The sequence below is a fragment of the Ceratotherium simum genome, chromosome 6 (genome assembly GCF_057802395.1).
Source record: "Ceratotherium simum simum isolate JZ-2026a chromosome 6, ASM5780239v1, whole genome shotgun sequence".
Classification (NCBI taxonomy): domain Eukaryota; kingdom Metazoa; phylum Chordata; class Mammalia; order Perissodactyla; family Rhinocerotidae; genus Ceratotherium; species Ceratotherium simum.
Genome location: NC_141905.1, coordinates 6253382 through 6270000, shown reverse-complemented (window position 1 = coordinate 6270000; position 16619 = coordinate 6253382). Strand labels below are relative to the sequence as shown.

Genomic DNA, 16619 nt, shown 5'->3' with positions numbered 1-16619 from the left:
GCCCCAGAGGTCCACTGCCATATTCCTACATCCCCACATTCTCTCCCATAAAGATGAATTTTAAGACACCCATTTGGGATCACAGGTTTCAGGGCCTAGACTCTCCTCCTTTCTGAGCCATCTTGGGTTTGGAGGGGAGAAACTGAGCTCTGAGTCAGGAGAGTCACTGCGCAAGTGAGCAAAGTCGGCGCTTATCCAACTCTTGGAGAAAGAGAATCAGACCCCACCCATCCACCCCCAATTCTATAGGCCAATGCAACTTTGGTTTGGTTTGGTTTGGTTTTTTTAATAAACATCGACTTTTCTAAGATGTTTTTCCTGGTTTATGATCGGTATGTAACCACAGCAACAGATGACCATGTGGATTCATAGGGACCTGGGAACCAGTGCAGACCTACAGGACGACCCAGTGACAGGCCCCAGGCTCCGTCTGGCCCTGCTCTGCCTGACGAGTTGGAAAGAAACTGATAGAGGACTAGTCACAGCTTCAGATGGCAAAACTGGGCTAGGCCGAATGACGAACGAGGAGGCATTTAACGTGGGCAAAGGCAGAGCTGTGCATTTCAGGAACCCAGGTCCCTCAGCAGGAATGCAAATGAGACAGAACTGCTTCAGAGCAAGTCAGAGAGAGGAGGTCTGGGCACCCTGTGGGCCTCGGGCTCCACACGCCACTGGGCAAGGGGCTGCTCAGGGCGTGAATGCATTGTGGGTGGGTCTGCCCCAGACCCCTCTGACGCCCTTGGTTTCTGTGCACCCCTCCCTGGGATAGGTCCCACAACCCCGTGCAGAGACCTGCCCCAGGGCTCCTGGAGCTTTTCAGTCTGCATGCCAGAGGCAGAAGTGCCTGGGGTTTACCCCCTCACCCCACCCTTGGTGGCCCTTACACTGAGAGCCAGGACACCTCTGTGGGACCCAGCCGAGGCCAGGACTCTACCTGAAACCACACCCTTGGCCTGGCTTCTGTCCCGTCCCTACCTTGAGCTCCCCGCTCCCCCTTCCCTAATACATCCAGAATCCTCATCCCAGCACGAGCTCCTGGGGAGCCCAGCCCCAGACTAGCAGTGAGGGACGGGACGGTCCTCCTCAGAGGGTCCTCCACAGTTTCAGAGGGCCACAGACAGAGCACAGGTGTCCCAAGCAGGAGGCGAAGCAGAGGGTGAAGGACCCGGAAAGAGGCCCTGAATGAGGAATGGTCAAGGAAATGGGATGCGGGCCTTGATCACAGCCAAGCTGGCAGGGCAAGAGCTCGCCCCTGCCTGTGGCTATGGAAGTGGCCCCCAACACCACCAGCCCGTGAGCTGAGCGCTAACTCTGTGCCAGGCGCTCTGCATAGCTTACTCCACTTAATCCTCACAAACCCAAGGAGGAGGCACCATTATCATCCCCATTTCAGAGATGAGGAAGTTGAGGATCAGCAAGGTTAGTAACTTGCCCAAGATCTCATGGCTGTAGGTGAGATCCAGGATTCAAATTCAATTTCCAAACCACGAGGCTATAGTGCTCCCCCCATGACCTACGTGTCAGGCCCTGCACTGGCAAGTCCGCGTTGTCCCCGTGAAATAAAAATCCAACACCTCTAGGTGACAGAGACCCAATCCAGCTGACAAGGGAGGTGATGTCACAGTGGGACAGAACCATTCTCTGCTTCTCCACCCTCCTGCGCTCTGTGACCCAGGCTGGCAGTGGCCTCCACTCTGGCAGGAACCGCTTCTCCCCCGGGGTGGAGGGGTGATCCCCTGTGAGGATGCTGACAGCCTGGGGCCTGGCCAGGCCCAGAGGAGACAGCCCAGGGAAGCCAGGCTTCAGCTGTGGGGGGCCCAGGCTCCCAGGAAGGAGAGCGGGTAGACAGAAGGGAGGGGTCCCTGGAGAGGAGGGAGGGGGACTCCTGCCTGGGCAGGGAGCACTAGGAATCTGGGGTGGATGCTCCACAGGACAGAATCTACCAGAACAAATCAAGACCAGCCAGGACCAACAACCTTTTCCTGGCAAAGCTCTGACTTCCAACACTTTATTTTGAATTCAAAATAAAACCAGTGTACAAATAACGAAATCCGCCACCTCCCAGAGCAGGGCCTGAAGGCGACCCAGAAAGTCTGGTCAGAAATCTGGAGTCTGAGAGGAGATCTGTAAACAAAGCTGGTGGCCATGTCCTGGGACCCTAAACCACTGCCGGTCAGGCCTGCCCGGGAAGGGGCCACAGCAAGGGGAGGAGGGGTTCAGTCAGTCTCCAGGTGGAATTCAGAAATTAAGCTGCAGTTGCTCCAGGTGGACCCATCGGCAGAGGCTGTGCAGCCTAGGCCAGCGAGGCCAAGACACAGTTCACACTGTCTCAGGGCGGCAAGCTTAACCAGGAGTGTTCTGGGGACCCCAGTCATGCACAGCCCCAAGGCCAACCCAGGCTGGGCTGGCTGCAAACATTTATCTGGGTCACGATGAGGTGGGTGGGGGCTCGGCTAGCCCTTCCCATGCAGGGCCCAGCCCAGTCTGCCATCCAGGCTTGCCAGGTGCAGCCTGGAGGTGGCAGAGACTGGCACACATCGACCAGAGAATGAACTCATGACATTTGCATATGACAGAGGAGAGTCTCTTCATGAAGGTTTCACTGGTCCCAGCCAAACCCTGTGGCATGTGGCCCTTCCCCTGCCCCTCTTGAACCTCCCACCTGCCTCCCCTGGTCTCAGGTGGTAGCCTCACCTCCTTTTGCTCAAACTGGAAACCTCAGCCTCCTAGAAGTCCTCCTTCTTCCTGCATCCACCACACAGTGTGTGTGTGTGTGTGTGTGTGTGTGTGTGTGTACGCGCATGCATATTTGTGCTCCCAGCTGCCTACTCCGTCTCCCCCTAACAGGCCCCTCCTTGGCTCCCACACCCTCATCTCCCTGGGCTCCCGCCTCCAACCTCTTCCACACTCATCTTTCCAATGGCAGCCAAAAGGATATTTCTAAAGTGAAATCTGGCCCCACCATCCCTTCCACAGCTCCCCTAAGTTCCTTTCCTCAGTCACACCAGGATCTTCACAATGGTGACCCCCTTGTCAGCCTCCCAGCCCAACAAACACCCCAACACAGCCTGCCTCGCAGTAACTCGCCACAGTCCAGGCAGGATAGGCCTCTGACCAGGCTGCTCTCTGCCTGTATGTCCTTCCCTTCTCCACCACCTGTCCAGCTCCACTGTGTCCTGAAGACCCTCCTCGGCTGTGGCCCTCTGCAATGGTGCCCTCCCCACTGCAGTTCATCACTCTTCCCCTCATGTCCACAGCTGGGGCTCCTGGAGCCCCTGTGAAGGGCCAGGCAGAGGGCAGCCTGGTACCCACGTGTTGTCCCCCAGCGCATGAAGTGCCCGCCCTGTACCCCACGCAGAGGGACAGACAGACCCAGGCCCCGGGGCTGCACGGTGCCCAGAGCCTCTTGACTGCATGGAAACCTGCTTGATCACATTTTAAAAGGGGGGCAAGGTCAAGTCCCTGCCTGCCCACCACACCAACCCCTCCGCCCCAGGCCCATCCTCAGTTCTAACTTGCTGTCATTTTTAAGCAGGGATGGCGTTTTACCTGGTCTCAGCTAGGAGTGGGAAAGGCACTTTTTGGGGTAAGAAAGCCCCATCTTGGGGCCATGGGAGGCATTCCGATCTGAAGCATGCCTTTCTCACCTGGTTCCTCTGGCCTGTTAGCATGCCCTTCCTGCTCTAAAAGTTAACCCATTGTCACATGAGTCATTCTCACCCAATAAGTACTGGGTCCTTGGGGGTGGAGAAGGGTGCCAGCTGTCAGGTCTTGGGTTCCCAGGGGCAGAAGGGGGCCCAGGAACAGGGCCAGGTGATGGGCAGGACTGCATGTGGGCCCTGACTCCACCCTCCCATGCCAGGTGACCGTGGGCAGGACAATAACCTTCTGGCTCCCTCACAAGGGTGAGCTGGCGAATTCAGTCCCAGGAGCTTGGAATCTTCCACACTAAGCCCCAGGATTAGGACACAGCCCACTCCCACCCTCCGCAGGTCTTGAAAGATCCTTGGGCAATGAAGTCAGGCTGTGCCAGCCCCAGTGTCCTGGGCTCTCCATCCCCACTATCCTCTGGCCGCCACTGCCTGGCCCATGTCAGGTCACGTGGATAGGACTGGGCGAATGGGCCCACAGGCCTCCCTCCCCACCACAGCCTCACAGCTCCAGCCATGTCCTACAGGTGGGAGACCCCAATCCCAGGTTCCTTCCCTTTTCCCATCCATTCCTGCCTTCCCTCCTTCCAAGAACTGCACTGGCTGGGAATAAATCCTTAAGCCAAAGGAATGAGGTGATAATGAAGCAATTTCAGGCACTGTGACATATTTGGGGACAGGTGGCCACCTGTTCTCCCCTTCCTGAGGCCAGCCCAGGGGCTGGCTCTAGACACAATGACCTACACGGGATCTGGCTCTAGAAGCACCCACGGCCCTCTGTAATGCTCAGCACCCTCGTACCGATGGGCACCTCACACACACCATGAGCTCAGGAGAGTGCGGACAGCCTGTCTTATTCCCCAAGGAATCCACAGAACCCAGCAAAGATTATAGGCTCAATAAATTCTTGTTCACAACCGCCCTGCACTTCACAGCCACGTGCTGTAGAGAAACATCCTGGCTTCAGCCAGCCTTGGCTTTGTGTTCGGCCCACCACATCAAGCTTCCAACCTGGGGCACGTCAGCTACAGCCATGCCAAGGTCTGTGGTTCCATCTGTAAAACGGGGGAAGAGGTGAAGACTCAACAAATAAGGTGACAAGCATAGCGTGTGGCACACAGGAGGCCCTTGACATGTCAGTTCCCTTCCCGAAAGACCCAGCCAGTCCCTGTGACTTGGGGCCCCAGCTTTCATGTCAGGAGCTCATTATATCTCAGCACTGCTTTAAAATAGAGCCACCAAGAGTCCTGGGGGAAATCACGGCAGAGTTCTGAGGAGACACTGAAGAGAAAGTTGAGTATTTTTACAGAAAACTCAGGATCTCCGTTATGCACAGTGCTGAAACCATCCCAAAGTTCAGAGTCCGGATGTGTAGAGTTGTGGCTCTCGGGAACCAAGCCCTTAAAAATCAGCCCCGCTGCAAGAAGCAGGAAGCCCCCAGGCTGCAGCCCTGTGGTCCACAGGCAGCCGACTGTAAGACACGTCCTTGGCTGCCAGCGGGTCCAAGGAGCACGAGGCCCCCCCACCGTCCCTGGCCCTGGCCTGGGGCTGAGTCCATGGGCCCAGGACAGCTCCGAGGGCCGCAGCTCCTCACTCGGGGGCTGCGCTGGAGCAGCCGCAGCAGCTGGGGCGCCGCAGGGACTGCATGACAGCTCGCAGCGGCCCCCTGCGGCCCTCCACAGACAGGCTGTCCTCGCTGGCGGGCGCCCGCTGCAGCTGCTCAAACTGCATCTCCAGGTGCTTCTGGATGGCCACGCCCAGCACCTCGGGGTCCACCGCCGCTCCATACACCTCCCAGGTCATGCCCTCAGCGTCCCATCGCACATCCCGCACAGGGGACGGCACTTCCTCCAGGCTGGACCCCAGAGTTACCTCCGGGAATGTGTGCAGGGCCACAGGGGCTTCCAGGGGTGGGCTGGTGGCCACAGCCTTGCAGACTGCCATGGGGGCTGCCTGCACACCAGCGTCCTGGGCTGACAGAGGGGATGCCAACACGGGAGCCAAGTCACTGGCTGAGGTCATGGTCCACACATCCTTGGTCGTGGCACCAGGCTTCGCAGCTAACCCGGTGGGCCGCCAAGGGCGGGCACAGCAGTGGGAATGCCCAGTAAGCCCCCCGGGCAACCTACACTGGAACTTCACCCCAGGCTGAGCCTGCAGCCCAGACTCACTCACTGATGCCACTAATCTGGGAAAGGCCAGGATCCCTGGGGCAGGCAGGGCATGGCCGCAGCCACTGGCCCCCACCTCCCTCATGCCGCAGAGCAGAGCTGCTGGGGGCAGAGCACGGCAGGAGGTAGTGGCCAACTGTCCAGTGGCTTTGGGCCCAGTCGTGGGGCTGCTATGGGTGGTTGCACCTCCCAGGTCCAGTGGCGGCACCCACACCTGACTCTCTCCCAGTGTCCAGGCTGAGTTCGAAGTCCCACCTTCTGGAGCCAGATCCCTTTCCAGGCCTGCAGGGGCCTGGCCTCCCTGGCCAGAAGTACTGCCAGGCTGCAGCCGAACCCTGTGGACAGGCAAGCTGCCCAGGGCCGAGCAGCTGAGGCTGGCCTTTCGAGCACCTCTGTGGCCCCGGGTCACGGTGCTACGGACCAGGTCTGAGTGGCTCCTCTGCACGGTGGCAGTGCTGGGGGCCTGCAGGCGACACAGGTCACCACTGTCTACAGTAGACACATTGCCCACAGTGCTGCTCTGCCAGTGGCCCCCGGCAGTGAGCTGTGGCCGGGGGCTGGAGGCCTGTGCCTGCTCCGTGCTCTCAGCCTGGTGCCCCTCTTCCTCCAGGACACAGGGATCGGCGCGGGCCTCGCCCGACTGGGCCTGCCACACTGTGCTGCTGGCACTCTTACGGAGCTCTGGCCTCTGGCCTCGGCCTTCACCCAGCAGGCTGGAAGAGCTCCGGGACAGGGGCTGTGGGCGGGGGCTCCGGGGTGCCTGGGCACCCGGCTCAGGGCGGCTGGTCCTCATGGCTGCCTGCAGGAGAGAGAAAGGAAGGGAGAGGAGTTGAGTGGGGTGGCAGCACCTCAGCTGGACTCTGCCATGGGCTAACACGGTGCTAGGCACACTGCGGGGACAGCTTCAGTCCCAGCCTGCCTGATGGGTCAGAGCCACAAGAACACAGTGACAGGACACCAGGCTCTTCAAATCAAAGTCATCACACATTATACACAGGGACAACACTACAAATATCTAATAACCAGTGCTGAGAGATTAGACCAGCCCCAGAATAAGGTCCTGGACACCACTCACCATGCCAGCTGTTGACTCCTTACCGCTGGATTACGAGGAGGGAGGGGAAGGCAGGGGAGAGGCCAGGTCTGCTGGGGCCCTGAGGGCAGGGGCTTTGGGACAACAGTCAAGCAGCACAGAAGTATTGCAGTATTTTAATAAGTAGTAAAGCTCGCCTGGCAAATACCAGCCTGGTTCCTCCCAGGACTGTCAGTATCCATCTCGCTCTGGACTGGAGCCTCCTCGGTACAGAGTAGGGGCTCAGAGGTTTATGGGATGAACAAACTGACTAAAGGACACACTGAGACCTGCCGGGGCCTGGCCAGTGCTGGGAACCAGGAGCATCACTCCGGGACTCCCTGCCAGGCAGGCCCAGTGGGAGAAACAGGGCTGGGACAGCAGGCAAGGGCTGCAGTCTGGGCAATCCTAGGCCTGCCCTCCACCCCCCTGGGCTAATAAGAACTGCCAGGGACCAGCCACTCTGGCCAGGGGAGCAAGGCCACCCAAAAGGGAACATGTTCTGTATAACTGCAGACTCCACCAGGAGATGGCTGGTGGCTGTTCGAGCCAACGGTGGGGATGTTTCTGTAGCTGCAGTCCCCCCAGAGCTCTAGGCTGCTCTGGACCCAGTGCAGGACAACTTCCTGCCATGAGGGAAGAGTCTACTCTGTCATGTCCAGTAGGGTAGTCACCGGCCACATGTCACTACTGAGCACTTGACAGGTGACTAGTGTGACTGAGAAACTGAATTTCTAATTTTACTTAAATTTAAGTAATTTAAATTTCAATGGCCACACGTGGTTAATGACTACCATACTGGACTATACAGCTCCAGACACAGTCCTGGCTGCTTCTTGGGGCCAAAGCTAGACTCGTCCCTGGAAGGGTCAGGAAAAGGATGAGTAGCCAAGAGAAGACTATGACCCAGGCCTTGCCCTCAAGGAGCTCTAAGATGGACGTTTAAACAGAGAAGGGCAACAAAGCCAGCAACAATCACAGTGATGATAATAACAGTAACAGCTCCCAGTGCCCAATCCCCCACCATGTGCCAGGCATGTGCCACATCCTTTCCAGCACTGTCTCATTTAATTGTCAGAACAACCTCATGAGATATGTTGTCTTCCCCATTCTACACAAGAGAAGGCCAAAGCTCAGAGAGGTTTAGTGACTTGCCCAAGGGCACACAGCTGGTAAGTGGCCAAGCCAGTCATCAACCCCAGGAGTGTCTGAGGCTCTCTGTGCACACTCTGAGCACTGTGCAGACCTCCATCCTGGATGCTATCACCCTCCACTGTCGTCACCTTTTTATTTATCTGTTGCCCTGACTCATCTGGAGCCCCAGCACCCAGCACAGGTCCAGCACTCCCAGTGGTGCCTGCGACACACCAATGGAACAAGCGATGACTGGGAACAAATCCCACCCCATCTGCTTCTTGGGCTGCCTGGAGTCAGGAGGGCAGGAGGTGCGCCAGCCAGCTGAGAAGGCTGTGGTCACAGACAGCGCCTGGCAGACAGACAACCACCTAGCCACAGGTCCAAGAACACCAAGGAAGCGCTATCTGGACAGCCTACACAGCCCCTGGCTAAGCCCCGCCTACCCCGGACCCTCCTGGGGACAGGGCCATGAAAAGCTCCACCAGGCTCCAGGCCCCTGAAGAAACTGGGGCGGGGGGGGCTGAGGGTGCCCTCAGGCCCCACCAGGAGCTATTCAGATGCCATCAGTGACAAGGGTCCCGCTGTGCCTGCCTCACCAGTCGGCTGCCCAGTGCCCAGCGTTAGCCATCGCCCAGAGAGAACAGTGACCACAAAGACCCAAGGGGATGGGGTGTTATATATCTACGGGTTCCCTTCCTCACCCTACCTCCACAAGTGGCAGGTGACAAAACTGAGACCTGGAGTAGCTCAGAAACATCAAAGAACCCACAGCTGAACCCCAACAGCTGAATCCTCCTATCTCCTGGCCTTCCCAGCCCAGAGGGAGGGAGAGGCTCTGAGGGAAGTCACTCAGGTTATCCCCAGGGAAAGGAGGTTTCCCTCTCCCCTGTCACCAAGAAGAGGGACCTGCCAGGGAGCAATGGGAGCTAACCAAATGGGCTTTGGAGCCACGGGTAAGCAGGCGGGGCAAGAGGTCTGCTTCCAGCCCTGGCCCTTCCCCTTCCTGTGCACGTGCCCTCCAGTGGACACCTAACCTCTCTGAGCCTCAGATTTCTCAATCTGCAAAACAGAAGTCAATCCCCATCCTGCAGGATTGCTGCGAAGACTAAACGTGATGGCAGACAGACCGTCTGGAACGGTGATTGTTAATAACAATCTTTTGTTTCCTCCTCCTATGAGGAGTGACTTGTGCCTCTGGTGTTACAGGGACTCCTACTGGGGGGCAGACAGGCCCTTCTATGAAGCCATCGAGACATCCAGTAGGTTAGCCTAGTCTTGCTTCCCAATCCTTCCTAGCTTCATCCCACCCTAGGATCTAGGCACCAACAGTGTCCCCAATGTCTCCATCACCACACTAGGTTTCCCAGTCTATTTTAAACCTTAATTTGGGAGGATACGCACGCACATGCGTGTACATGCATGCACACGGGCACACGCGCATGGACGCACACACGCACGTTTGGAGTCTGCATTCTAAATACCCAGAATGGCTGCCCATCTGCCTTAAAAGCCATGGAAAAGGTTCTAGTTTCACCTTAAAGAGACTCTGGGAAGACGTTTTAGCACAAGATAAAGGACAGGCACACAGAGGTACCCAAAACCCCTAGTGTTCTTTGGGTGACACCTTAATGTTCTCTCTCCTGCCCCATTTGATGCCAATCAAGGTTGTGATGCAGCCAATGCCCTGTGGTCAATGCTGGACTGTCCTGCTGCCTCGGTTCTGCTTGTCAGTAAGTAGAGGAGCAACCAGCCTCACACGCAGCAATCAACCAACATCATTGTGAGTAAAAGCTCCCATTCTGCAGAAAATCCCGGCCTGGCCCAACCAAAGAGACTGCAAAGTCGACTTGGTCAGAGATTCCAACTCCCACCATGTCGCCCCCAGCAAAGGAACCCAGGCCCTTGGAGGTGTGCCCAGGGGACTACCAAGGCCACCGCAAGCAGGCCCCATCTCAGACCACACTTGTGGCATCCATATAAGTCCCCTCTTGTTAAGGGACAGGCATTTGGATGATGACTTCTTCTTCCAGCAAAACCAAAACAGGAAAAGCAAACCCACAAGGTCAGGAGGGGAAACTACTTAAAAATGTTAAAATATGGACCTGAGCGCTGAGGGACCAGGTAGGATTACACACCCTACAAATCCCTCATTGCATAATGGGGGCATGGCTACCTCCAGGAGACGGTCCAATCCATCCCAGCAGCAAAAGGGGGCCTGACAGGACCACTCAGAGCCAAAGTTGGGCAATGTAGCAGGCAGCTCCTGAGCTACTGAGAGGGAGAGTCTGGAGGAGACAAAACCTGCCTATGACAGACAGGATGAAGGGGCCTTAAGAACAAGATGCCAGGGTCACATGCTGTGCCAGGAAAGGGTTCTGGGGTAAAGGCGAGGCAGAGGCCCCAAGGACCCAGCTCCACTCACCAGAGAGAGGGCCAGGCCCCGCTATCCCAGAGCTTCCTCCCTTGAGGAGGATTTGCCCACACTTCCCAAGAGGCACCTGGGGTGGAGAAGGTAAGCCTCCAGGTCCAGCTGCCCAAACCAGAAGCAGCCCAGGTGGCTGGTGCGTCCCTACCTGCAATGCTCACGAGCACCCATGCACTAGCATAGGCCCGCGCCCCACCCGTGGACACACCAGAGGCCGACGCACAGGCCCATTTGCTGCAGGAAACAGCGTCTACACAGCTGCACTCTGCACAGCAAACATACAGACCGCCTCTGGCTTCGGGGCCAAAGGCCTGAACGCACCGCCCCATACACTCCCCAGGGGCAGGGGCCCCTACCCCGCCCCTCCAGCACGAAGCCCACCCAGACTCAGGGAGAAGGTCCTCAACACGATCCCCAAAACTAGGCTACACACCTTCCCAGCAGCAGAGGCAGCGACTGAAGGAAGATGGGGCTAGGGATGGAGGGCAGGAGGAATGAGAAGGGAGGGAGGTTTGGGGCTGGGGGCAGTGGGAATGGAAAAGGGAGGAGAAACGGGAAGAGGAAGAAGCGATGGGAGCAGGGGTGGAGGCAGGAGACGGCGTCCCGAGCGGAGTACTGAAAAATGGGAGGATGGGCAGAGGAGCCGCGGAAGAGGGGATGGGACAGGCAGGGAGACGAGAGATGGGACGAGGGACGCGGCCCCGGGGGGCGCTGAGCAGCGGGCGGGGGCCGCGACGCGGAGGGTCAGAGCGCAGGGAACGGTGACGAGTGGGGCTCCGGGGCCGCCCGGCCCGCCCCCGCCCCCGCCCCCCGCCCCCTCCCCCACGGGCACGCCCGGAGCCGGCCTCTCACCCTCTCGCCCGCCGGGGCCGCGCAGGCCGGCGGAAGCGCTGCTCCTGCGGCCGCCACAGGTGCCCGGCGCCACGGCCCAAGATGGAGATGGAGCCGGAGCCGGAGCCGGAGCCGGCCCTGGCCTGGCCCGAAGCCGCCGCCAGGAGCGCTCCGCCCGGCCCGCGGAACAAGCGCCGGGGAGGCGCCGAGGGGTGAGGGGGGCGGGGAGGAGGGCGGAGGGGCGGCGGCCCCGCTCACCTGGGCCCGCCCCACGGCCCCCCGCCCGCGCCCGGCCCCGCCCCCTGCCCGAGGCCCCGCCCCCCCCCCGCGCCCCGCCCCGGCGCTGCCCCCGAGCCCTGCGCCGTCCGCCCCAGGAGCCCCCTGTCGTCCTTCCCGACCTCCTCCGCGCAGTATGGCCCCACTGTCCCGTCTTTTCGACGCCTACTCCGCTACAAGCCCCTGTTTTACAGGCCTGCCCAACGAACCTCTAAGACACCCGTTTCCCCGACCGACCCCGCCGTCCCCAGGCTTATAGGCTCGGCTCCTCACAATCCCCAGCCCCCAAGTCCTCTTCCTCGCAGCCCCGCCCCCTCGTCCCCTGTTCCCCTTAGGGACCACGCCCGCACAGAGGTCTGTGGCCCCTCGGGCGACCCCCTCCCTCACAGCCCCGCCCATGGCCTTCGTCATCCTGGCCCGTTCTTTCACAAGTCTTGGGCTTCTGACCCCGCCCTCGAGACCTCCACGCCTTAGGGCCCGTACCCTCGGATATCGGGCCGGGTCCCTCCGAGCCCGGCCCCTACAGACCCCCATTCTCCAAGCCCTGGACCCCACAGTTCCATCCTCTCAGCTCCTCTCTCGTGGACCCCAAGACCGACCCTGGTCCTTTGAGCTCCGCCTCCGCGGTCCGTCTACGCTCCTGGCCTTGTGCCCAGAGCCCTCCGCCCGGCCCCCACGACCCCAACCTCGTAGAACATCCCCAAAGTTGCGTCCCAGCTCCACTCCCAAAGCCGGTATTCTCCCATCCCTTTCCCCTCCCGTCCCTATCACCACCTTAGCCCAACTCAACTCTGGGCCTTCAGGCCTCAAGCATGCATGCACGGCATCCCGACCCCATGGACCCCAAAAGCCTGCGTGCGCAATGACCGTGTGGGGGTGAGCCGACCCTACCTAAGCCGGCACCCCTTCCCGCTGCTCCCTCCAGCCCCAAAACGCCCTCCGTCGCTCCCTACCCGCCCCACGACGCCAGGAGCCAATCCAGGCCCTGGGAAATCCCGGTCCCGCCCTACTGCGATGGGGACCTGAGCGCTCCGTTCGCTCAACATCCCGCAGTCTCCAACAGCCCCCCAGCGGGGCTCCGGGCCCACAGACTCACAACAGGCCGCCACCCCCACCCAAGCCTGCTCCCCAGCCCTTCAGCCCTCGAGGGATTCCTACCACCCACCCCCAGGGCTACGCGGCAAGAAGAGCTTGTCCTATCTCTGGGCCCCAGTCTCGGAGAGTTGAGTCCCAATGTCGACCTTCCTCCGTTGATCCTAGCTCCAGGGCCCCTGATTTGCTTGACCAGCCCTCTCCTGAGGGGTCTGCACCCCTCTGGTCCAGTGGCCCAGGAGCCAACACCATCTCTGTTCCTCCTCCAGTTTGGGAAGTCCTCAGGCCCTAGCCTCAGCTGTCTGCCTCTCCCAGCCCTGCGCCTTGACCAGAGCATCAGGAAAGGGCCTGCAGAAAGCCCCCCAGCCCTCGGAGAGTAGACAGCCCAAGCAGGAGTGTGCACCATTCACTCCCTTTAGCCCCTAGCCTGGGACCGAGTCCAGAGGAGGGGTGTGTGGCACTATACAGCAAATGTGGCTTGGACCTCGCACCCAGCTGCCGCCACCCCATGCCTTGGTGTGTTCTCTGCATGCAGGACCTGTGTTCTCTGCATGTAGGACCCCTCCCAGTTGTGGTACCTCTGTCTGTAGCTCTGAGCTGCCCCTCATCAATTTGTCTCATTGACCAAAGGAGACAGCAGATAGTGCTATGTCATGCACAGCATTTGGCCCTGTGGGTCATGCTCTCACGCTTCCCTGCCTGCCTTTAACCATGGGCACCGCTGCTCACACCTCCTAGTCTGAGATCCTGCTGCTTAGGGCCTGGAAGCCTTGATCCTACGTTCTCTGCCCTTCCCCCATGGTCAGTTACAGCTTCCAGTTGGGGGCTCGCTCACTGGTGGAGTAGGTGGGGTTCTGCTCAGGAAGACTCAGGCTGCCCAAAGCACCCCTTTCCGGTGGAGTCTTAAAGTGCTCTCCGGGAGTCTGGCAGATGGCTGTCCTCAGGGGGATGAGCACCAGAGGCCAAGAGGGGTGTCCGACTGGAGGCCTCAGGCCCTGGTCTCCCCACCACATGCAGCCTGGCAGGGGGATCCTGCCCAAAGGGGGCAAGTAGCCGGTTTGTTTGCCAAGGCCACCACCCACTCCTGCCCCGGCCCAGGAATTAGGGCCCCTCCTTCCACATCTCAGGAATCTTACTCATTTTCCCTTTTTAGGGAAGTCAACTGAGCGCCAAAAACGGATGAGCTACGTGGGTTTACACTGAGAGTTGGTGCCAGATCCAGCACTCAAACCTGGGGCTCCCAGCCCCCTGAACATCCGAGAGCACTCCGAGAACCTCACGGCGAGTGTTTCAAGGAGGCCTGCTTGGAGTTAGTGTCAGCAGATGTCTGCCACGCTGGATGCCCGCAGACACATTGCACCTGCCACCAGCATCTCTGAACATCACCCTGGCCTTGGCCCCTTGTCCAACTGGCCCTCTTCTTCCATTTGTGGCTTGTCAAGAAAGCTCCCCTGGCTGTGGTGGCTGCCCAGGTAGAACCCAGGATGGGGAGTCAGACATGAATTGCAATCCCAACTGCCCCACATAGTCACAGGCTCTGCAATGCTGCACCCAACAAAACTGTCCATCTCTCTGGGCATGGGTTACCTCATCTGCAGAAGGACAATAATCATACTTACCTCAGAGGGCTGTGGGGAAGGTAGGGTTTGTGAAAGTATTCCGTAGTGTTCTTGCTGCTATCGGTCATTTTATCAAATATTTATCGAGCTCCTGCTGTGTCAGGTTCTGGAGATACAGCCTAGGACTGCCTGGGGTGGGGTGGGACTGGGGTTTGTTGATTGCTGTGGTGGAGACAGGAGGCTCTAGCTTAGGACCCCATGGGCCAAGTGCCGTGTCCTGAGACTCAGAACCCTGACAGAAGAGGAGCAGGCCTGGAGTGCTCAGGAGTACGTGGGGGCACGCTGGGATGGGTGAGACACCAGGTGGAGAGGTGAGTGGCACATGCAGGACTGGACTTGCCCAGGAGGTCTGGACATCACGAGCACAGGAGTCCCTGAATTCAGAGGAGTGGATAAGGTCTTCAGAGAGTGTGTAGGACCCAGCTGTGAGTAACCAGGTGGCAAAGGACTGAGAAGGAGCAGCCAGAAAGGAAAAGGGAGACTGGTACATTGCTGTGACACAGGGGACTTAGAGCAAGCAGCTTCAACGAGCAGAAGCCACTGGAGTGGACTGAGGGATAAGTCGGAGGGCGAATCGAAGACAGTGCATGTGCAGACAACTCTTTTAAGCATGGCCATACAGGGGAGAAGAAAGAAAAGGTGTCACCTGGGAAGGGATATGGGGTCAAGAGAGAGGTTTTTTGGTTTCGGTTCTGTTTTTTTGGTTTGCTTTTGAATATGGTGCATCATGTAGTAGTTTCCTTGATTTCAAGCAACAGAGAACAACTCTGGTTAAGTTAAGCACAAAGGGCATGTGTGGGAAGACTGCAGGGAGCTCAGAGTGGAAGCCAGTGCATGGTGCTTGGCCAAGCTAGCCTTGGTGACTTGAGACCTCAGTGCAGGAGCTCTCCACGGTCTTGCCCTGTCACACCATGAAGGAAGGATTCCAGTTCGCTTTTCATGTGTCTCTCAGCTCAAGATTCAAAGTCCCAGGGGAGCAGGAGCACATTTGGCTGAGCTACGGCCACGTGCCCTGTGTCCCTGGACAATGAGAGGAATACCTGGCCGAATGCATCTCTAGGAGCTCCCACAGCCCACTACAACTGCACACCCAGGACGTTTTGTCCAGAAGGAGGAATGGAGCCTGAGTGGCCGGACACAGACAGATCCACTGCACATTATAACAAATTGAGCACATTTGACAGTGGGGAGAAGGACCCATAGAGAGGAAGTGGATGAAGCGCAGAGAGAGTGGGAATCACAGCTGACATAAGGTCATCAGTGGGCTGGGATCCTGAACATGTTAAATAGGAGTGGGGCAGCTTCTCTGTGCATCTTCACTAGGGGGCAAGAAGAAGTGATGGGGGTATAGCTAGGTAGGTCACTAGGTTTGGAAATTGAAGTTTGACGGTTTCTGTTTTGTCTGTGAAATAAAAGGCAAGCTCATGTGCTGAGGCAGAAAGGGGAAAACGGAATGGTTGGAGGGCAATCAAATAGTTATGCAGAGAGTGGAAGAGCCTGTTGGCCAAAGAAACGCAGTAGAAGATTGCCAAGCAATATTGGGGCCCACGCAAGATTTGTGACCAGCGATAACGTCTCCCATCAGAGAAATTCTTCATCAAAGAAAAACAAGTTTTAGTTAGGACTCAGTTGTAAGAGAGAGAAGAAGAGAGTCAAAGGCCGCAGCATTCCGGGTGCTGGTGGCCAGGAGGATGCACTCCAGCTGGCTGGGCACTTCTGCTCTCACCACTTGAGTCATTGGTTACCAAGAGTCAGTTGAGTTTGTATCCAAACCCAGTTACTCCAACTGTACATGTTGTAATTATGCAAGCTAATTAAATAGCACGTGAACTGGTGGAATACAAAAATGAAAAGAAAGTTTTGTTCCTGTGAAAACCAGGTTAAATGCTTTGGAAAATGAGCCATGAAAACTGCTATCCGTTAAGTGTGGGAAAGGCAGCTGGAAAAAGAATAGGAGGAAAATCGTAACAATCTAGAAAAATTCCGAATCGGCTTCCCAGTGTCTTTAAGTTAACTGACTTGCCTATTAATCAATCATATTTATCAGACCTGAATCCTGGATAAAAGGCTAATACTGTATAGTTTAGGCAAATAAAAGTATTTATTGAATCTAGCTTCGGGCATTGCTAACACCAAAGGCTCAAATGATGTGGACAGGGCTCTGTCTTGCTTACTTCTTCCCTCTGATTCCCTCGGGGTTAGATGCATTCTTACCTAGGCTCGCTCCTCTTGGAAAACAAGGCTGCTGGCAGCCCCATCTACATCCTCACATCTCTGGATGCACAAATCAAATCTTACTGACCCTGCTTGACAATCCTGGGCCAGAGGAAGAGAGCTCTTCGATTG

At 57.9% G+C, this 16619-nt stretch overlaps 1 protein-coding gene across 1 annotated transcript; it reads right to left on the bottom strand.

The window, feature by feature from the left end:
* Positions 1–1992: 1992 nt before the first annotated feature.
* GPRIN2 (G protein regulated inducer of neurite outgrowth 2) lies at positions 1993–11424 on the bottom strand. The gene is made up of 2 exons (XM_087431817.1): positions 11308–11424; positions 1993–6620 (listed from the first exon to the last, which is right to left on the bottom strand). The coding sequence occupies exon 2, from the start codon at positions 6612–6614 to the stop codon at positions 5241–5243; it is 1374 nt and encodes a 457-aa protein (XP_087287943.1). The 5' UTR covers positions 6615–6620; positions 11308–11424; the 3' UTR covers positions 1993–5240.
* Between the last annotated feature and the right edge of the window lie 5195 nt (positions 11425–16619).